Consider the following 21,955-nt stretch of genomic DNA (forward strand, 5'->3'; position numbering starts at 1 on the left):
GTAGAATGGAGAAGGAAATAAAGGGAAAAAAACCCAAACCTGCCCACAATTCAGCTGCTTTACAACAGAAATGGGAACAGACAAACACACAGAATGTTGAGATGTGCCCAGTTGAAATGAGGCAGCTTTAACACTGGCTGTGTGTGACATATGTTTCAGGCCAGGGCTGGAGAGTTTGCCACCTCCTTGAAGGGCAGCGTTGTGCAGCTGCTGCTTGATGCTGGGTTCCTCTTCTTGCTGCGCTTCTCACTGGATGATGCTGTGGATAATGTCATGGCAGCATCTGTTGGCGCTCTGCGGGCTCTGCTGGTGTCTCTCGATGATGAGGTAAGACAATCATTAAGTGCCTGGGTTTGATCTCATGCTGAGCTGTTCACAGGAATCAGGAAGAGGAAACAGGGTAAGCAGCTTGAACAAAGGATGAGAGGGCTTAATGGTCAGTAGAATCCCACTGCTGTGCTTTGGGACAGGCAGGGGAGGGTGTAATCCCAGTTTGAGAGATTTAGAGATCTTTTTTCCTGTTTGAATTGCCTCTGCCTCCTGATTAAATTCAGTGCAGGCTGGTGAGGTTCTCTTTCTTTTGACATGTCTACAGTCTAGACCAGGCCACTACTAAGGTATGTGTCCAGTTTAGGGTGTTTAATATGGCCTTTTGTGATGTTGGCTTCTTGCTTTGTAGTCTTCCTGCTTCTGAACAGATTAAATATCCTCCCTACTTTCCCTTATGCCTCAATGCTGCTGCTTTTTTTTCCCTCATTACCCATTTTGTGGTGTTCTCACATGTTTATCTTGCACTGATAAATACCTAATTTCCCTTATCACATGTCTGTTTTCTCTTTGATGCTTTTTCTCCTGTTAGAAGTTTGAAACTTCTTTTGGGTGCTCTGAGATACTAGAGCACCCTGAGCACCAAGATTGAGATGTCTTCCTGACTGGACAGTGCAATCCATTGTAGATAAAGCATGCTGTGTCCTGTGTTTCTAGTTCCTTCCATGAGAGCTGCTCTTATGTGAGACTGCAGAGGGGTTGGTGATAGAGTGGGTGAATCTTAAGAAGACCCCTGGAAATTTTCCCAAGCCTTTAGAGCTATTTTTAGTGGGGAGGCAAGAAAAATGAAGGCCTGGGTAGGGTTTTTTCACATCTTGTTTCCTTTTTTAAGCTATAACCTTAATTGTGTTCTGATAGATGAGTCCTGCCCACCCGTGATATGTAATTATTGCTGTGAATCAGCTTCATAACGTGCTTCTCTTTCTTCTGATATTGCTCTGGCTTGTAACTGTCCAATTCTCAGATCAAAAATTTTGGCATATCTTGTGTAAATGGGGATTGTTGACTCTCAGTGTCAAAAGCAGCACTGCAAATCCTACAGCAGTGTGTTTTCTCACTTGGAGAGTCCCTGGAGCATCTCCCCTGTGAGGAAAGGCTGAGTGAGCTGGGGCTGTTCAGTCTGGAGAAAAGAAGACTAAGAGGAGACCTTATATGTTTATAAATATCTGAAGTATGGGATGCAGGGGGGAATGGGCAGCCCCTTTTCAGTGTCTGTGGGGACAGGACAAGGGGCAATGGCTGCAAGTTGGAGCACAGGAAGCTCTGCACCAACATGTGGAAGAACTTTTCCCCAGTGAGGGTGAGGGAGCCCTGGGACAGGCTGCCCAGGGGGTGTGGAGTCTCCTTCTCTGGAGAGATTCCAGACCCATCTGGACACCTCCCTGTGTGACCTGCCCTGGGGAGCTGCTTTGGCAGGGGGGTTGGACCCCATGAGCTCTGGAGGTCCCTTCCAAACTCTATGATTCTATGATTCTAGAGTCTCATGTTGCTGAGTTTCAAAAGGTCTCTGAGGAAGGTACAGGGCTGGAAGTCTGGCCTCTTGCTCTAGGATTATATAACTTACAGCACTTGTCCCCACCTAAAAACAAGATCACGCATAAAAATCAGGCTAGCTGAAGGTTTTGTTGATTTATCGGTGGCTCTGGGAAGGAAGTGCCTTCCTCTTTGGTTAAAGACCCAGGTACTCTGTCTTGTGTTTTTCCCTCTCCTGGTGGAAGGAATGCTGTTGTCCCAAACTCTGCATTCCAGATGGGCTCATAGCTTCACCACCTAAAGTCAGGTGTCTCTGCTCCTTCTGACCATGTCATTCCCTCGCTGGCTTTGTTAAATATTGTTTATTTCTTTGCATTTTTTGTGGTTTTTTTTGTTTTGGGTTTTTTTTTTTTTTGAGACTGTTCAGGAAATGGAAATTTAAAGCAGCTAAATGGTGCAAGCATTTGGTTTGACTGTCTTTTATATTCTAAAATGTTTTTGGGGAAGTAGGTTTGCTATGGGAGCAATCCCCTCTCTGAAGAGTTGAAAACTCACTTATTGCAGTGTTGCCTTAGAACTTGAGAGTATCTGATGCTCTCATTAGCTGGGAACAAGAAAGGTGGGGTTTTGTTTGCTGAGGCTGAGGGGTGTTCAAACAAGCATTGGCACATACACCAGGCAGTCTTCATTTTAACATCCAGATTTTTATATCATCGTTGTGTATTATTTGTGAGCAGAGTTCCACACAGGCCCAGAAATGGGAATAGAACCAGTAAACACCAAACTCCAGTTTGACTTCTAAAGCCTTGGTGGTTTGTTTATTTCTGTCCTACGTGGGTTTTCTGTTGAGCTGCATTTTTGTTCTTTGTGAATTTAATTTCCCTCACAGAAATGGCTTTACCTGGTTTCCCATGTGTGTGAGTCGGATGTTAAAATCACTTCCCTGAAAAAGCATTGTGTTTAGAATTCCCTTTATTGTGCTCCTGTTTTCCTGGGGTTAAGTGGGAATGGATAAAGCATTGTGTATCAAAAGCATCCTTGAAAATTTTTTGTCTTCCATGATTTCTTTGTGAGAATTTGATGTGCTTTTTCTCTCCTTATAGGAATACCTTGATTGGACTTTCTCATGGTACCAAGGGATGGCTGCATTTCCCTTTGTCCCCAGCAATGAGGAGGAAGAAGAGAATGAAGAGGAAGAACTAAATGGAACAGAGAAGTCTCAAGATAAAAAATTAAAGGATGAAAACAAGCCAGATCCGGATGTGGCCCGGTACGACGTTGTCAAGGTAAGCACATTGGATGTGCTGCTGAAACACTTACCCTCCTGTGTGTGCTATTAAGAACATTCCAAACAAGAACCAGAACTCTTCCCTGGCTGTTGGATGTTATGTTTGTCATGTATCACCAGAAGGGTAATTTTATTCATCTCTGAAAATGCTGAGACTTGACCTGTGAGATTCTGGTGCAGTTAAGTATCCCTGACTTCCTCTAGGGAAATCAGCAATGAGCATGCTGATGACCTCGTAGGACTTGCTGGAAAAACTGCATACAGATGTGATTTTCAAGCTCAGTCACCAGAGCTGAAAGGGAAAATGTTCCAGCCACTGTTAATGTGTCTGTGGGCACTTCTGTGAGGTTAAACATGAGCATTAACAGCTGGGTAGTTCAGCACTGCTTAGGTTTGTAAGATGACATTCTTGTATTAGACATGAAGTGGCTATTTCCCAGATTTTGTTCTTCATGTTTGCCTCCCTCTGATAAACAGATCCAGCGTTTGGAAGGAATTCCTCACATGTTTAAGCCTAATATCACATTCCTGATAGGAGATGACTGTTGATAAGGGTTGACTGCAGGCTGAATACGAGCCAGTACTGTGCCCAGGTGACCAGCAAGGGCAATGGCATCCTGGTTTGTATCAAAAATAGTGTGGCCAGTAGGTCTGGGGAGGGGATTGTGCCCCTGTACTGGCCATTGGTGAGGCCACACCTCAAGTGCTAGGTCCAGTTCTGGGCTCCTCACCATAAGAAGGACATTGAGGTCCTGGAGCGAGTCCAGAGAAGGACAACCAGGCTGGGGAAGGGGCTGGAGGGCAAATCCTATGAGGAGCGGGTGAGGGAGCTGGGGGTGTTCAGCCTGGAGAAGAGGAGGCTGAGGGGAGACCTTATCACCACCTACAGCTACCGGACAGGAGGGTGCAGAGAGGTGGGCGATGGTCTCTTCAGCCAGGGGACAGGAGATGGGACAAGGGGAAATGGCACAAAGCTGCCCCAGGGCAGGGTCAGATCAGATGTTGGGAGAAATTTCTTCCCTGAAAGAGTTGTCAGGGCCTGGCACAGGCTGCCCAGGGAGGGGGTTGAGTCACTGACCCTGGGTGTATTTAACAGACGGGCAGATGAGGTGCTCAGGGATCTGGTTTAGCACAGGACAGGAACAGTTGGACTTTGATAATCTTAAAGGTCTTTTCTAACCTTGTGATTCTGGGATCTAAAAATAACAGTCTCTCTTAACTCAAACCCAACCTTGGTGGAGCTCATGCAGATCTTGCCTGCTGTGGTCATTAAATCACATCACTTAGTCCATGTGCTTGAGCCTGTGTTTGCATGGCACTTGGTTAAAAACTGCATGAGAGAATGAAATGACTGTACTTGGGCATCTGGTCTTGTTTAGAAGCTACATGATTTCAGATGTATTCTAGTAGGTGACACCGTTTAAAAAGCTCAACAAAACTAGACATAAGAGATGACATCAGTTTATCATTATGGAAACAGTTGCATGATTCAGCATAATGGATTTAACTTGTTCCCAGTTGCCCAGAAGATATTTGGGATAAAATTCTCCACTGCTACTGTTGTTGAGAAATTCCATTTCACGCCTGCTCATTGACTGTTACAACCCAATTACTCCACACAGTTGGAGTATTTAAATTGGGATCTGAACTTGGTCAGGCCTAAAACTTTTCAAGTATGGGTCCTACAAACTCAGGTGTTGTGGCCTCATTTTTTCCTAGAACTAGCAATGCATCCTGGTGTCACTCAAGGTTTGTTTCCCTGCACCGCCACTGATCGTGAACTTCGCTTTGTGAACTGGGAAATAAAAATCAGGTTTCTCTTCCTACTGCAGAACAGGACTGGTGTCTGTTCTCTGCTTCCAGCAGCTTTCCCTGACCTAACAGACACTGTCAGACCTGTGCTGCATTAGGTGGAGGTGGTGTCTAGCCAAAATGAGTCAAGGAGCATGCAGACTCTTTTCACTCACATCAGCTTTTTAGTAGTCCTTTATAGGAAAGGTGGTTTTCCTAATCCCTGTTAATGTAGTGTCCAAACCCTATGAGTGGTGTGGTTCAGAGCAGCAGTTCAGTTATTCCTCTTCTCTTGAACTCTTGCTCATTTGCTCTTTTACTACAAAATCTGCAGAAACGTCTCTCTCTGTTTCCCCATTAGTAATTAAAAACCCTCTCTGCAGAAGATGTAATTGCTTTTGTCTTCCAGTAGCTGCAGTTTAAAGAGCACTTGTTAAGAGTGTAATGTTTTGGGGTTTTTTTGTTTGTTACAATCTTTCTTTTTCTTTTCAGGGGCTTTTGAAGACACGGGTCCAGCACCGGCTGAGGTACATCTTGGAAGTGGTACGACCTGTTCCAACAGTAGTCCTGGACATCCTGCACATCCTCACCCACATAGCAAGGCACTCCTCTGAAGCATGCAGCCAGGTAAATCTCCCGTTGTGCAGGAGCCCTGGAATGGTAGAGAAAAGCTTTGAAAGAGGAGAAAAAAGATGCATGTAACGTTATTGTGAGGAGGTTAGACAAATTGGAGTGTTTGTGTGTCTGTGTAATTGTGTACCTTTAGTAAGTAACTTTAGTAAGTGCTGGCTGCTGTTTCTCTGCAGTTACTTGACTGTCCTCGGTTGATTGGGACCATTGTCAGGGAGTTTCTCCCTACTCAGTGGGATCCCCAGGTGGCTGAACCGGGGTGTTTACTCACCAGCCTCCATGGAATTCCTTGTGCCACTGCTATGAAGTTCATCCGAGTGTTGGCATCTGGAGGCCGAAATGCAGCAGCTAGGCTGGTGAGTGCTTCCCAGAAGAGCTTTTGTGATTGCAGAAGCCTTTGTTCTCTGTGTCTTACTTGCCAAGTAAGAGAAAGAATTAGTTGGAGGTGACTGAGCTGAAGCTGTAATAGTCATTTTGAAGAAAGTGTGTGTGGATGGGGCCCTGGGCAACCTTGTGTAGATCCAGGCCTGGAGGTTGGTGGCCCTGCCTGTGGCAGGGGGGTTGGAACTGTGTGATCCTTGGGGTCCCTTCCAACCCAGACCATCCTATGAATGTTTTGAAGGAATTGTTGACAGTGTCATTGATAGTGATGCCTTCCTGCTGTGCACCAGTAGAAAAACTGTCTCAAGCTTTTCTCTGCTTCTTTTAATGTAGAGCAGTTATGCAAAATCACACAGTACAGCTCAGTGATAGTCACCAACAGCAGATGTTTAGAGCACACCTTGGTGTTTGATGCTCTGTGCTCTCCTGTGATCCAGTCACAGGCAGCTTAGGACTATATAAACCAGAGCCTTAATCACTACGCTTCTGATTTAAAACCCCAGTTGAACTTTCCTGCCATTCATTTGTCTTAATAACTCTGAGGTCATTTATCAGTATTTCCAGCCCCTCTTATCTACAGGTTTTCCACTTCAGAGATAATTGTGCTCACTCATACAGGCCATCCCGCTGGCGCTGTAGAGCCATAATAACATCTACCGGGAGCAGCAGCCGTCACAGTGCAGTGAGCACCTCTAGGGGCTTTGGTTTGGTATTGTTAATAGCATCTAATAAACTGCCACCCAGGAAATTGTGAACATCAGCAGAACACCACCAGTCTGTGCTATAAAATACGTAGAATAATGTGCTGATAGTGGATAGCAGAATATTTAACAGCTCTTAAGTGATGCTAGGAACATAATAGAAAGTCTCTGACTTCTCTATCAGGCTCTGTGTATTCCAGCTATTTCAAGGCACACAAAAACTGCTTGCAAGGTTCTTGCCACTCAGACTTTAGTTCTGTTGTGGTCTTGTATGGCTTGTTACAGGCACTTAAATACGGGAATGGAAGATAATAAAAAACCTAAATCCTAATCATCAGCTAGCAACAAAATTCTTCTGTCATCCTCCTCTGAAAGTAAATTTGACTTTACCCCGGTTCTGTAGGAGGGTTGTCAGAATTCATACTTTGATTCATCAGCTTTCTTGCTGGTGTACATTGATTTCCCTACAAGATGTCTCCAAAGCGTTTGGATTTTAAATTACCTGTAATATGTTCTTGTGTTGTGAAGAAGACATTGGTATCTCATTTGTTTAGACAGAGCACACACAAGCTTTTGTGTGTGTGGGAGAAGGAAAGAGCAGCTCTTTTTTATGGTTAGAGCAAAAATACACGGTTGTTGGGGAGGATAAAAATTATTTCTAGAGAGCTGCAAATGAGTCATGCCATGCTTAATTCAATACTAAAATAACCTCAGAACGTTTCCAAGGCATCAAAATTCTATAATCTTATAAAAGTAATAGGCAGGAGGTACCCTTTTTGTGAAGCACACAGAATCAGAGAAAGATTTAGGTTGAAGGACCTCTGAAAGCCATTTAGCGTGACCTTCCAAAAAGAATATTGCCATCCATTCAGTACTCTTGTATACAACAAAGTTTTACATAAGATAGATCTTACGTGTAATCCTGACTAATAGAGGTCTATTTATACATAATTACCCTTCTTTAAGTAGTCATGTGAAAAAAAAAAGATTAGTGAAATGGTGCAGAGTGCATCCAAAACAAGAGTGTGTGTGGGCTAGACAGACCTCCATCAGGAACCATTTAGGTGTAGTTAATTTAGATTACGAATGAATTAGGCAACACCTAGGCATCCCTTCCAGGAAATAATTCTCTCTTAATAGTCATCGACCATGTATTGATCCTTTTTAGCATGCCTCTTCAGTTTTTACACCAGATAAAGACAGATCTGAAGGGAGTTCAGGGCAAGGGGAGTTCAGAATGAGCTGAACTGAAATGTGGGGCTCTGTTGGTATGGCAGAGTGACGAGGTAACTGCATGCAACTGTTGTCTCTTATCCCTTTGTCTTTATTGTTGTTTGTTCTTGTTTGCCTGCTTTTTACAGCTTCACAAATTTGAAATGAGAAGTCGGTTAAGTCGCTTCATAGCGCAAGACCCGCTGGATCTGCTCCTGCCAAGGGAAGAAGCCATCAGGTTAAGCACCGAAGCCTTCCGCCTGTGGGCAGTGGCAGCTGGCTATGGTCAGGCCTGTGATCTCTACAGGTACAGCCCAAAGCTGGAGAAATGGGGGTGGAGGGTGCAACAGAGATACTGGGCAACCTGTTCCAGGGAGGCAAACGTAGGGATGTCCAGGTTGAGTCTCTACTCCCTTCAAGGGAGCCTTACCTCCCTGTCTCTGGCCTCCTGCAGTAACAGTTTCTAAAGGTATTTGTGTTGAGAATTGCCTTTTTTTCAGGTTGTTCTTTATCTCCTGTGTTTAAGCGCTGCTATTTTGTTGAGTCCCCTTTGCACTGTGGGAGACTACCTTAACTTTTTAGGGCTGCATCCTTTGGCCCTCAAAGGCATGAATAATCTCTCTCATGTGACATCAGGATGCCTAGTTTGCAGCACACCTAGAGAGATGGCTGTGGTGGTGGCCTGAAGAGGATTAAAAGGAGAGGCTGATATTAAGTTTCAGAAGAAAGGTGGTCTCTCCACAACAGCATTTTGTGTTCTCCAGCCCAATCAAGTGTATTGGTTCATAAAGAGTAAAAACTATATGAACTTTTAGCACTGTAAATAATGTTGAGGAAAGAGAAACAGTAGAAGATTCATTAAATTTGGCTGAGAATTTGAGAATTAGGGAAACAAGAATAAAAGAAAAAGTAGTTTCCAAGAGATTATTGGACTACTTGGGGACAGAGTATTAGGTAGGTGCCATTCAGATGAATTTAAACTGACTACTCCTTTGTCATCTTTTTCCACGTCCATTTGGTTTTGTTATCTTGGTCGTGGTAATGGTTCTCAGGATCTCATTGGGGAATCTCTATGAGTAAGTGATGGGATGATGTGAAGAAGATAGAACCAGCTTCTTTCAGTGGTAGGAAGTGAAAGAATGAGAAGCAGTGGGCCCAAATGGAAACATGGGAAACTTTGCTTAGGTGTAAGAAAAACAATTTTACTGTGAAGATGATCACACACTGGAGTATGTTGTGCAGGAAAATTGTGGACTCTCCATCCCTAAAGATATTCAGATATCAAACTGGACATCTTCCTGAGCAAGCTTGCTCTAGCTGACCTGGCTGCAGCAGGAAGTTAAACTATAGATGATCTCCAGAGACCCCTTCCAACCTTGACTATTCTTTGATTCATATTACAGGGATCTGTACCCCGTGCTGATGAGGATTGTGCAATCCCTGCCTGAATTGCTCAGCACTTGCCATGGGAAGAGCCCTGGGATTGAGCTGTCTGTCCAGCGAGCTACGGCAGTAGTTACTCTGCTGATACATGTGACACAAACAGCAGGCTATGCAGCAGAGCTGCAGGCCAAGCTGAGCAGGTAGGCCCTTTCTCTCACCAGTTCTGTGTATCTGAGTAGTTGGCATCTTGTCTTCCCACTCTTTGGTTTGGAGACCTGGCTATCACTTTTTTCCCTTCATTTTGGATGGTTTACTGTCCCACATGTGAATTCCTGCATCGTGGGATATTTGCCCTCTGACACACAGTCTGAGAGCTGTGTTCCTATCAGCCTGGTAAGAGGCAGGAGTAAAAATTACAGAATCACAAGGTTAGAAAAGACCTTTAAGATCACCAAGTCCAACCGTTCCTGTCCTGTGCTAAACCATATCCCTGAGCACCTCATCTACCCGTCTGTTAAACACACCCAGGGGTGGTGGGTGACTCAACCCCCTCCCTGGGCAGCCTGTGCCAGGCCCTGACAACTCTTTCAGGGAAGAAGTTTCTCCTAACATCTAATCTGACCCTGCCCTGGGGCAGCTTTGTGCCATTTCCCCTTGTCCCATCTCCTGTCCCCTGGCTGAAGAGACCATCGCCCACCTCTCTGCACCCTTCTGTCAGGTAGTTGTAGGTGGTGATAAGGTCTCCCCTCAGCCTCCTCTTCTCCAGGCTGAACACCCCCAGCTCCCTCAGCCGCTCCTCATAGGATTTGCCCTCCAGCCCCTTCCCCAGCCTGGCTGCCCTTCTCTGGACTCGCTCCAGGACCTCAATGTCCTCCTTATGGTGAGGAGCCCAGAACTGGACCCAGCACTCGTGTGGCCTCACCAATGCTGAGTACAGGGGCACAAAAATCTGCATTCCACTCTGGGGCAGAAGGATGCTGTGCTGAAAGGACCAGGAAGTTCCTCTGACCTTGCCTTTGGGAAAAAGAAGGTAACCCCCATGAGGTTTGGAGGAAAGAACCTCCCTGCAGAGACCAAGATAGGTCAGGATTAAGAGGTGATTGGTTTTGACAGGCATCGGAGCAGTAGGATTTGCTGAAGATACAGGTACTTTTTCTGGTGAAAAGCAAGAGTCTCTTTTAACTACAGCTGAATACTGAGGTAGTGTGTCCAGTAAAATTAGAGCACAGCTGATAGGACGGAGTAGTGCAGGTGAAGAAACTTCAGCTTTCACAGTTTGATTTTTGTATTCACCCTTTCTGCCTGGATTGGTTTTAATCTGGTCTGTGGGAGTGTGCAAACTATTTTTTCCCCTGAGGGCTGTTGTGGGGTGTCACCTTCCAGGCTCCATGCAATTGGAAACTTTGTTATTAAAATTATTATTGAGACAGATGCTCGTTTCTGGGACACGCTCACTATCCTGTGTTATTCTTCCACTGTGTTTCAGTAACAGCTCAGAAGACAGCGAACAGATTCCACCTCCTTCAGTAGCATGGAATGAAGTGTCAGGCTTACAGCCCTTCCTTGAGACCAGTCTGAAAAAATTCCTCCAGGAGATAGCACAGGCAGAAACTTGGCAAACTCTCCAGCCTCTGACCACAGCTTATGTGATCTATCTGGGAGTTTATTACAGTGCTTGCAGCCAACAGGTAAGACCTGAAAATACAGGGAGTCTTCTTATCTCACCAGCTTTGGCTTGTGTGTTACTCCTGAAAACCTGAATTTACAGGCAGTGCCAAAAAAGACAGACATTGAAGCACCTACCTGAGGACTCGATTTTGTTTTCCACAGCTCATATGTAGACTGCATGACATTTAGGGTCAGATAGGTCTGCTGAGCCTCCACATTAGCACTGCTGATTATCACAGTCTTCCTTTGGGCTCAGAGTATCTTTCAAGGTGTGTTGTAGCTCTGTGACTGTTCTGATTAACTGCAGAGATCCCAAGCATGGAGCAAACATAACCTAATTCAGTTTGACAGTCCTTTCTCCTCATGGGCTAAAGAAAGTTGCACCATTTTACATTTGCTGTGATCTGAGAGCTTACCTGTGGACTTCTGGTTGGAAGATTGAGTGTTGAGGGTCATGCCACGTGAACTCTGGATGGGAAATGATAAATAGAAATTTATTTCCTGCCCCACTGACATTCAAGGTGAAATTCTGTAACCCAGTTACAGTTGTAATATGTGACTGTCTTTTAAAGTGAGTTTTCTGAAGGTGACACATCACGTCAGGGAATTACATCTTACACTTTAGCTGCCTTAAAGATTCATCTTCTAAAGATAGGTGAGAGTTTCCTCTTTACTGCACAACTGGCATGCCTGAGTTCTGACCTGGGAGAGCTCTCCTCAGGGCCTGGGGGTAACTTAATGGCTGTAGTTACTCACACTTCTCTAACTCCTCTGAAACTTTCCCAGTTTGTTACTTCTGGTGGTTTCTACTGCAGCCACTATCTTTGAAAGATATCTTCAGTGCCCCAAAGGTTGGTAGCACCCTTCCCATAGTGTCACTAGGTCCTGAGGATTAGAGGAATGGGGATAACCAAGAGGTTAATACTCCTTTGCAACCCTTAGAGATATCCAAGAAGAGCATCTGAAAAAAACATTTTAGGTCCTTGAACTATGACATAAGATTTTAATTTCCTCTTGAAGAGACATTCAGTCATCTACCTATGGTTAGCTAACCTGATTTTTAAAAAAGTGAAAAAAATCAACTTGTATAATAACTAGATCAGTGTATACTAGGGCCTTGGATTGTTGTTGCTGTTATGTGACGAAGAACTACAGTTAACATCTTTGTGTAGATTTACTGATTTCTGGAGGGGATTTTTATCTGGGGGAAAAGTCAGATTTTTATGTTGCAGAAACAAGTATTTCTGTATCCCAAAGCAGCATCCTACTGAAAGGAAAGTACGTTAAAATTTGCCAGAACATCCTTTCAAACTGGAATATTGCTTACTAGGGTCAGAAGAATTTGGATGGTTCTTTAAAAGCCATAGGTCCTCTGTGCAGGGTTCATCTGCTGTCATGCTTTGATGGGTAGGTCAGTCATGCTTCATACAGTTGACTTTTTAAAAATAATGTTTTGGGAGACTCTTGGTGCCCTCAGCTTTCCTAAGGTAGTTCTGATACCTTGGTGTCGTTTTCAAATGAAATAGAAAGATCAGCACACAGATGGTATGGGGGGGGGGGGGGGTGTCTAACCACTTAAGGCAAGTTTTCTTTTAAGGAATGGTGGTCCCATGGATCCCATATTTTACTTCCAGCCAACTACGAAGTGTCTGTGATGCATTTTAATACTTGAGTATGAGAATCACAGAACCACACAATCACAGGGAAGGGACCTTCAGAGCTCATTGGGTCCAACCCCCTGCCAAAGCAGCTCCCCAGCTCATATTGCACAGGTTGGCATCCAGATGGGTCTGGAATCTCTCCAGAGTAGGAGACTCCACACCCCCCTGGGCAGCCTGTCCCAGGTCTCTGTCACCCTCACTGGGGAAAAGTTCTTCCCCATGTTGGTGCGGAACTTCCTGTGCTCCAACTTGCAGCCATTGCCCCTTGCCTAGGCCAGCTCTAACCTAGAGCAGTACCAGTCTGGAGATGATGTGGTTTAGCAAAAAGATGATAAACATTGAGAAAACAATTAAATCAACCTGTCTTTTTGCTTTCACTGTGATGCCTTCATTCACCATCTCTTCTTGTCTCTCTCCATGTCTTTCGTAGCCATCAGTCAATCCCGTTGACTGCTTAGAGGAGCTGGAACGTTTGACATCTGAGGTGCTGCAGCCTCTTCTCAGCCAGCCAGCCGTACGCAGCATGTGGGACTTGCTGAGGTAAAATCATTTCACTGCTAAGATACTATTGCCAAAGCTGAGGGACTCTCATGTCTGTATTGTAGTGTGTGGCAGTTCCCCCTTTCTTTCCCCTGTATGTATGGGCTCTGTACACGTGAACTTGAGTGCAGTAGGGCTCTGTCTATTATACCCTGCTTTGTTCTCTCGTAAATAGGATGGTGTCCAGAGATGCTCTTCAGTTCCTCCTTTCCTATCTGTGCTGCTGCAGGGTCTGAATCTCTCCTGTTCCATGTAGCTGTGTTTCATATCCATTCCAGATCGATTGTAGTCATTCTTGGCTTGATTCTTCTTTGGTTTTACACGTTTTAAATGCATGTTACTTTGGTTTTTTAAGTCTCTCTTACATTTTGGAGGTGAGGGTGTGTGTACATATACCTGTCGTGTGCTCTTTGTGATGCTGCTTATATAAAATAATTTAGACTAGACTTGTCTTTTAAGCTCCTGGAGAGCTTCACTAAAGCCTTTAAAGCCCATGCAGGGAAGTAAAAGGCCAGATGCCAGGCTGTCCTTTCAGACACTTAAATAACACAAACTTTGGCTCTGGCTCTGGGAACTGTTGTAGAGTCTTTCTGCTGTAGAGGGAGCCCCTATACTAGTATGTGATTACTCCTCTGAAGAGGGGGAATCTGAAAGTCCTAAGCTGTAGTCAGGGAGACATCCAGCGGCTTCTGAGAGCATCTGATAAGAGAGCCCTTGAAGTCTTTCTGGTATTTGAATGGTCACCAGACAGTTTGGCCCATGTTCTTTTGTGACTGAGACCTGAGGTCTGAAGGTCTTGGCACCAAGGCTTCCAACACAAGGAAGATCAACACTTGTTAGATCCTTTCCTGCCTGTCCTTGAGGTATGAAAATGATGGGTTTGGTCAGGCTGTAAAAGCTCATCAGCAACAATCCCTATGGCTGCTCTTAATATTGGCTGGTAAAAATAGTCAGCTAACCTCTCCCTTAATATTTTGACAAACTTGTGCAAATGTTCTGGATAGATTGTGGTTCTGTGAACTCCTATGACTAGAGTGTTGGGATGGAAGGACGCAGGCCTTTTGGGAAGGACAGGAGAGGATGTCACCCTCTATGTCAGTAACACATTCTAGGAGCTCCCTGTATTGCTTGTGCCCTATTGTGTTGTGGCAGGGGGTTGGAAGTGTGTGATCCTTGGGGTCCCTTCAACCCAGACCAGCCTATGATTCCATGATAAGAGGCAACTTTCCCGCAGTGTCCCTGTCCCATATCGGCTGGCTTCTTGGCGTTGGCTGCCACTTTGTCGTTGAAATGGCTTGACTGGGTGGGCAGCTTTCCTTGCTTTACATACATACATGGGGAGATGTGTATTTGCATTCAAAGGCCCAGTGCTTTCAGATGTTTCCTATCCAAGTGTTCCTGCCTGTCATGAGCAGTGTAGCTGAAGATGAGAATTCCTGGCTGTTCCCTGACATCAGCTTGTACAGCGATAGCGCTTACTTGGCCAACAATGGTACGAGGTGTTTTCATGTGCAGCCTTTGGGGCTTCCATTTCTCTGCTCGGTTCAGACAGCAACATTCCTACAAGGTTGTTCTTCAGCTCTATGAGTGTGTTTGACCTGACTGCTCTCTCTTTATCTGTTCACACAGGCCGTGTTCTGCCTTGTGCAACCCTCTGTCCTGTTCCCCAGCACCGGAATCAGTCTTGAGCATTGCATCTCTGAGCTGTACTGGAGGCAAACCTCCTTTGAGCCTGGTGGGCTCCAAGTCCCCTTTCCCCTTCCTCACTGCCATCCTATTTCTCATCAACAGCATCACTCATGTTCACAAAGGATTGACCAGCAAGGTGAGAACAGACTTTTGTCCTGTAGCTTTTGGGTGAATGATGATGCATGTGTGAGGGAGGGTTGTACTTTATCATCCCAGGCTTGAGTGATGTTAGCAGGACTATTAGAAAGGAATTGTGGCATATTTTAATTTTAAACATATTGAAGTACTATTGAGAGAAATGACCCATTTTCAGAACAGGTGGAATGAGGTTCTTACAGATATCTTCTGACTTCGAATTCCAATGTCCAGTTGACATGTGAGAAGGAGGGGAGAGGCCTTGGAGAGGGCTGTGTTCTACTTTCCCGCAAGCATGAACTGTCTTAATAGTATTTGTCTCCTTTTCTGATTCTTTTATAGTACAGCTCTGTGCTGGAGTTCAAAGGTTTGAAGGATTATCTGCATCAAAGCTGGCAGACTGGACCTCCCTCTGTTACTCCCTCATCTGCATGGATCCTGCGCCATGAGTATCACCTGCAGTACTTCGTCTTGGCGTTGGCTCGGAGAACGGTAGCGTTACCAGTCCTTTCATTTCTGTTACACCAGAATTGACCTCACCCTGGCCCCTCCATCTCAGCGTGGCAGACTGGCAGCTGGTCTTTGTGGCTGTGTTCACTCTTCAGATGTCTCTTATGCCCCAGTAGCAAATAAGATCTTTGCAGTTACTGTTGGGGGGAATTTAGATCCAAAATACTTTGGGCGGCAAAGAGTGAGGGGGATAGAGTGAGAACAGAGTTTTCAAGCATGATACTAAAAAAGATGTCTGACTATCTAAGGCAATCCAGGGAAGCAGAGAGATCTTGCTATTGATGTCTCAGAAAGCTGGAATCAAAACTCACTAGGCTTGGTGACTGTGAAGCAGGTATTCCTTACTGCAGCGCTGGGCACACAGGGCATCAAGCGCTCCTCCGAATCTGTGCGCCCATTAAAGCCAAATCTCTCCTATTGGTACAGATTAACTCGACAGATTCATTACAGTTTCTAAGAAAAGGCAGGGTTATGTGAATTATTTCTAAGAAGTAATTTATATTAACTCCTCCCAGATAGAGCATGCTCAGTGACACTCAGGGGGTCTTCCGGTGGCCTTCAGGGGTGAAGGCTGGACATCTTCCTCCCTCTCAGTGCGTGCTCCTTACGGTTTCCTCCATAGTTACCAAAACACATTCCTGAGCTCAAAAGCATATTCCTGCCCAAACTAGTTAGGAACCCCTTTAACTGAAAACAAGACATACTCTGCCTCTTAATTGGTCATTAGTCTCCTTATTTATGACTTCCCTATCCTCACTAGCTCCAAGGCTGTTGCACTGTTGTGGCTCAGTTTTGTAGCCGCCTTCAAGAAACAGCTCACACAGTTACAACCATATTCTACTAAAATCAAACCAAATATATTCTTAAAATACACAAATTAAAGTTATATTAATTGTCTCAAGCTACATCTACATCAATCTATTCAGCATTATTACATTTCACTGAATCACTATGAATGCTGACAGTTCTTCAAGTCTGCCTCAGTCTCTCACTTTCCAGCAAGATCTAGGTCTCGGTTGACACTCCTGTCCTTGCTGATTGTGTTGTTGACAAATGATACAGTGCTTCTATCTGTTGTTTTGTTTCCTGTACAGGCAAGCACTTGTCCGGATTATGCCCAGCATGCCTCGCTCCATCACTGTGTTGGCATGGCACTGCTAAGCCGTCTGTTGCCAGGGAGTGAGCATCTGGCTTACGAGGTCCTACTGGATCTTGCCTTTAATCCACAGTTTCTTCCGTAAGCTTTTGCAATTTTTTTTCCATTTTGTAGTCTGGTATGCTGGAAAACTTGGGAAAATTGAAAAAGCACCTACTGGCACTGCAATTTTGTCATTGTTTTTGGACTTTGATAGGGTCTGCATTCAAATTTTACTTATTTGCATATTCTCCAGTCAGGAAGCCTTCTAATCAGACTAGCCGTGTGGTTGTGGATTTCTTTCTGATGTGCCAATGTGGAGAAATGTGACCAATTTCTTTTGGTCTCCTCTATGGCTCCTGATAGACCTGATTCTTGCTAAGGCCCAGCTCTGAGTAGTGAGGTTGGGAAATACATGGGAATTTGACATAGCTTGAAAAGTTGATTAAATCTTCCCCAAACCCTTATGACACAATTTTTCACTTATTTGACAACTCTTAATTTCTTCCACTTTGCACTGGAAGAAGGCATGAGCATGTCAAATGTGACACTTCCCATGTCTGGCCAAGAAAATGGTAGTGGTTTATCACAATCTCATTAAAATTTGCTGCAGTGCATGCCTGAAAGAGGTTGGACTGAAGTGTGCTGCAAGGAGATGCTGTTGCTTTCCTCAAAGAAGGACAGTTTGTGGGTGGGTTTGGGTTTGTGTGTTGTGGTTTATTTCCTGGTTTGTTTCTGACAAATACAGAGGTACTCTTCTGTGAGAATTTGGGAATTAATCTGAGACCGTGGTCAGTCTCTGGTTTGAGATTGTGGCACAAGAATTTGAGAAGCATTCCCCCTCCCCTGCCCCAGTTTGTAACCATGGGCCTGTGTGGTTCCCCTGGCCCTGGCAGCTGCGGGTTTTGGGAATGGTCCCACTGATTCACGTGGCCCTTCCACGATGCGCAGGGTTTCATCTCGACACCCTGGCAGCTGTGGTGGTACACAGGCTGCCTCTCTGGACAGGGGGTTGCAGCTGCCACAGCAGATTGCTGGCGTTGTGTGGAGGCTTTTCACAGCAAGGCCTTAGTGTGGCTAACTCCGAGTGTAGTTCTTGCTACTATAAGTAGCAAGATAGCAGGTGCTTTACAGCCTTCAGCGTTGTCAGAGCTGAATGCTGTAGAAACTGTTGTTAGTGCTGAGTGTATACTGCTTTCCCTGAGTCAGGAAGGTTGGAAGAGATGAATTTCTGTGGTGGTTTGTTTGATTCCTGTTTTGGTTTGGGTTTTGTTTCTTTCTAAAACCAGTGTTTGTCTTTATCTTCCAGCGAAGGGACAGCTGGAGGGCCGGAAGCAGCTGACTTCTCTGATATCCTGCATCTGGATACCAGTGCCCAAGTGGCACAGCCCGGCTCTGCGGCAGCGTGTCTTTCAAAGGTTACTCGTGGTGCCCTGCTGAGAGAATCCTACCACAGCCTGCCTTTCATCCGTTCCTGCTACCTCTCTCATTTTGTCCACTTGCAGCCTACGCTTACGCGTTCCCAAGCATCCTACCAAGGACGGAATTACCTCATCCAGTCAATGCTGCTTCCTGAGGCCAAAGGGCCCATTCTGCCTTCAGACTGGCCCTTCTTTCCACTTATCAGCCTCTACAATAAAGTGACTAATGCAGAGACGCGTGGGGCTGTACTGAATTCTCTCCCACTTGATCTTGTCAACACTGTGACCTGGAACCTGCAGTGGGTCTTGTTGCTGGAATCCTGGCGTGCTAAAACCCTTCAGAGCATCCCTACTGCTGCCAAACTTGCACGCCTTATGTGTGTGTTCCTTACAGGCAGTGACCTCTTTCTGGAAGCACCAATCCACCGCTACACAGCTGCCCTTCTCTCTGTGTATTGCCAACCCAGGGCACTAGACTCCCTGAACTTGGATGCTCCTCTCCCTGGTTTGGCTTCCTTCCATGATCTCTATATAAGTCTCCTGGAGCAGTTTGAAGGTGTCTCCTTTGGAGATCCGCTCTTCGGAGTCTTTGTTCTTCTACCTCTCCAGAAGCGTTTCAGCACTGCCCTGCGGCTGGCTGTTTTTGGGGAGCACACGAGCATCCTGCGGGCGCTGGGAGTGCCGCTCCAGCAGGTAATCCCAGTCTATGGTAAATGATTTTCACTGAGTAATTCTCAGTTACTGGGCTGTTGCCTGAATTTCTCTAGCCCTGGTTTTGGTATCCTCCCATCACTTCCCCTTCCTTGTCCAGTAGAACCGTATTTTCTTTGCTTAGAAGCTTTTCATTCTCCCTGAAGAAAGTCTAGTGCATGGAATGTAAAATAGAATACAGACTGATGTTCTTTTGCTTAGGGCTGTGACAGCAGTGTGTGTGTTTTCTTCTTATTTTTTTTTAAACAGCTTGATTTGATTCTGTGTCTGAAGAACAAGAGTCCAGCCCCTGTAGGTGCAGGCAATTGTCACTCCATCCTTCTCAGAAACCTGTTGAACTTAATTTTGAGAGCAGATAGGCTGTATGTGTGGAGAGCAGATAGGCTGTACGTGTGGAGTTCAGGAGCTGTGAAATTGTTCAGTATGCAGTGGAAACTGTTGCACACCCTGCTTGGTGTAATGACTGCAAATCCGCTTCTAATATATGTCCTGGATGTATGAAGGGATTGCAAAATTTGAGCAAGATCACTTGAGGTGTTGTTTATTTGGGTTTTTGTTTCCCTTTTTGTCTTTGATTTAAAAATACCCAGGTGGGCAGCAGGAATATTCTAGCAGGCTGACTGCTTTTTGAATTGAGTGAAATAAGTTGTTACCTTTGGAGTGTCTTCTTTGCACAATTAAAGTGAAATATGTGATTTTAGTGCTAGAGAACTTCTCTCAAATTGAGAGGAATAAAAATTGGAGAGGGGAGAAGCAACCAGACCCAAGTTATTACTAAAAGCTTTTCTGACCTATTTTCAAAGCTAGGCAGTGGAGTCAGAAAACGTTGGAAACTTTAACAACATTAACTGTAACGTTGTTTGTGGATGGGTTTGTTGCAGTTCCCTGTGCCTCTGGAGCGATACACTGCCCCTCCTGAGGATAACCTGAACCTCCTGCGGCTCTACTTCCGAACGCTGGTCACTGGTGCGCTGCGTCACTCCTGGTGCCCTGTTCTTTACGTGGTGGCTGTGGCTCATGTCAACAGCTTTATTTTCTCTCAAGACAGCACAACGCAGGTGGGTGATGGGCTGCAGAGCCTCGGGGCTGGAAGCTTTGGGGTTTGCATCTGTTCTTCCCAAGGCACCAGTGTGGATTGTGGTGAATCATGGCCCTGGGCTTGAAAGCAAAGATAGTAAGCAAATGTTTTTAGGAGTGGTCAGCTGTTTGAGAATCCACGTATGAGACTTGAACAGCAGCTCTTGTTCGTTGCACCCTAAGCACTTAAATTAATGGCAGCCAATCCTACATAAACCTTTGGAGTCAGCAACTACGTGGGCTTAGATACCAGGGGTGGAAGAATGAAGCAGAGAGCATGAGGGGGCTGATCAGGTGGAGAGAGCTTACAATAGATTTAGCCTCTACCTCGGGCAGTCTTAAGTGCAGAGGGCTCTTTCCTTTCACCTTGCTTGAACAACCAAGCAGAAACCTTCCCATGGCCTTGGGGCTGCTAGCAGTGATTCCTGTCCCAACACTTCACCTCTGATGTACAGCTCTACCTGAAAGTTCAGAAGTTAACTGAATTTCAGGTTGGGGGAAGAAGGCAAAGAGACAGGGTCCCAGCAATAGCCACATGAAGCCCTTTCTGATAGAACAAGCTGTTCTTTGGAGCATCATCATAATGAGCAAAGCATCCTCCTGGAGTGCAGGTACACCTGTGGGCAAAGGTCGCACTGCGCCGCGTTAAGCCAAGTGTGTGCTTTGTTCCTAGGAGACTGATGCTGCTCGGAAAAGCATGCTGCGCAAGACCTGGCTGTTGGTGGATGAGGTAGGGGCTGTGCCATTGGGACATGACTCTCAGACACGGTGCTTTTGGAGCTTTACCCTCTGGCTTTAGAAATGTGTGTTTACCTCGCTAATTGAGGAGAATGAGAGGAGAGTAGCAGCAGGATTTTGACCCATGATGGCTATAAATACTGTTACCCAGTTCTTGTAGTAATTGAACTCAAAACACTGAGCCTGTTGGAACCTGGGTGAATCTCCTGTACTGCATTCCCATGTCTCTTGCCTAAGCTGCATTATATCTGGGTGGTAGAGAGGTCCTAGAGAGAACAGATGGCCAGCAGTGATCTCCCATACCTCGTGGTGGGACACTCCCTGGAAAGACCAGACCATCTTTCTCTGGGGGAGCTTGCTAAAGCCTGTCATTTGTGTCGCCCTTTGTGTTTAGCATCCAGGGCGACTCCTTACATCTTGCTCAAAACCCCATTTGGGCTTCTGGCAAGGGGTCATTGCTGAGGGGTTGTTGAGAAGAGGAAATCTCATGTAAACCAAAAGTTCATTTTCTTGGAAGAAACTCCAAGCTCTTCCATTGAAGATGATGCAGTTCCCTGTGTTGTCTGCGATAGAATTGTATTGTCTGGCAGGCCGCTGTGTTGTGTTGGAGACAAGGCAGAAAAGATTCAGTTCTTTTCAAACTTGCTTAATGGCTGCTGTTTCTTTCTTCAGACCCTGAAAAAGCACCTACTTTGCTACAGACTGCTGAATGCAGAGAGCCCTTTGGGATTTGACCTTTATGAGCAGCTCCCTCCCATGCGACTGAAGTACCTGCAGATGGTGACGCAGAAAGAAAACGAGAATGCACCAGCACCTGTCTTGTAGTGAAAGGTTTGTGCAAGAAGAGGCCCAAGGGAAGAAGGGAAGAGCTCAGTTTATACTTGGTTCAGGACACCATGTGTGCATCAGACAGTTTCAGTGTCTTACCTGGACAGTCTCAGTGTCGTCTTGCCAAGTGAAACACAAGTAGAATGTTCCCAGCCCTGAAGAACAATACACATCACCTCAAGATACAGCAATGTCTGTGTCCTCTCCATGAGAAACACTGGAGCATTTTTCTCCCTGTCTCTTTCAGGTTGTTCTTCTCCCTGGAAAAGGTGAGAACGTGCCTGAGAGGTACTAGACTGTTGAGTAAACTGAAGGAAGTGAAAAAACTGTTTCGTTCAGTCAGATTGTGGGTTCTCCAGATGATGTCTGTCTTCCCCAGACATTTCCCTTGGTTTTTTGTACCCTGAGTTTTAAGTGGTCCTTACCCCCTGCAAATAAAATGACAATACAGCAGGGAAGAAGCTGATCCTGAGAGCTTTTTTTTTTCTTTAAAATATATATGTATATGCAAGCAGTTTCTCCAGGACAGTGTTCTTTGCACATAATCAGTCACACATGCATATTGTGTCAGACCTCTAAGAAAAAAATACTTCCTAGCACAGTGGTTACAAACACTGCAGCTCCTCCCTTGGCTGTCTTTTGGATAATCCCCAAAT

The 21,955-nt window shown here is 45.3% G+C and overlaps 1 protein-coding gene across 1 annotated transcript in view; it reads left to right on the forward strand.

Annotated features, from left to right (window-relative positions):
• Positions 1-21,804, forward strand: part of RPAP1 (RNA polymerase II associated protein 1) — a gene marked incomplete at its 5' end in the record, with an annotated part of 37,703 nt that extends 15,899 nt beyond the window's left edge. Inside the window, 15 exons of the mRNA XM_084270495.1 lie at positions 160-327; positions 2,904-3,086; positions 5,372-5,506; positions 5,686-5,865; positions 7,953-8,110; positions 9,207-9,386; positions 10,673-10,874; positions 12,946-13,055; positions 14,685-14,880; positions 15,222-15,371; positions 16,484-16,626; positions 17,834-18,638; positions 19,538-19,714; positions 20,407-20,463; positions 21,144-21,804. Of these exons, the coding sequence (XP_084126621.1) occupies positions 160-327; positions 2,904-3,086; positions 5,372-5,506; positions 5,686-5,865; positions 7,953-8,110; positions 9,207-9,386; positions 10,673-10,874; positions 12,946-13,055; positions 14,685-14,880; positions 15,222-15,371; positions 16,484-16,626; positions 17,834-18,638; positions 19,538-19,714; positions 20,407-20,463; positions 21,144-21,296 (2,997 nt within the window). The 3' untranslated portion in view covers positions 21,297-21,804. The remainder of the gene's footprint in view (positions 1-159; positions 328-2,903; positions 3,087-5,371; positions 5,507-5,685; positions 5,866-7,952; positions 8,111-9,206; positions 9,387-10,672; positions 10,875-12,945; positions 13,056-14,684; positions 14,881-15,221; positions 15,372-16,483; positions 16,627-17,833; positions 18,639-19,537; positions 19,715-20,406; positions 20,464-21,143) is intronic.
• Between the last annotated feature and the right edge of the window lie 151 nt (positions 21,805-21,955).

This window comes from Gallinula chloropus, assembly GCF_964237585.1.
Source record: "Gallinula chloropus genome assembly, chromosome: 14".
NCBI lineage: Eukaryota > Metazoa > Chordata > Aves > Gruiformes > Rallidae > Gallinula > Gallinula chloropus.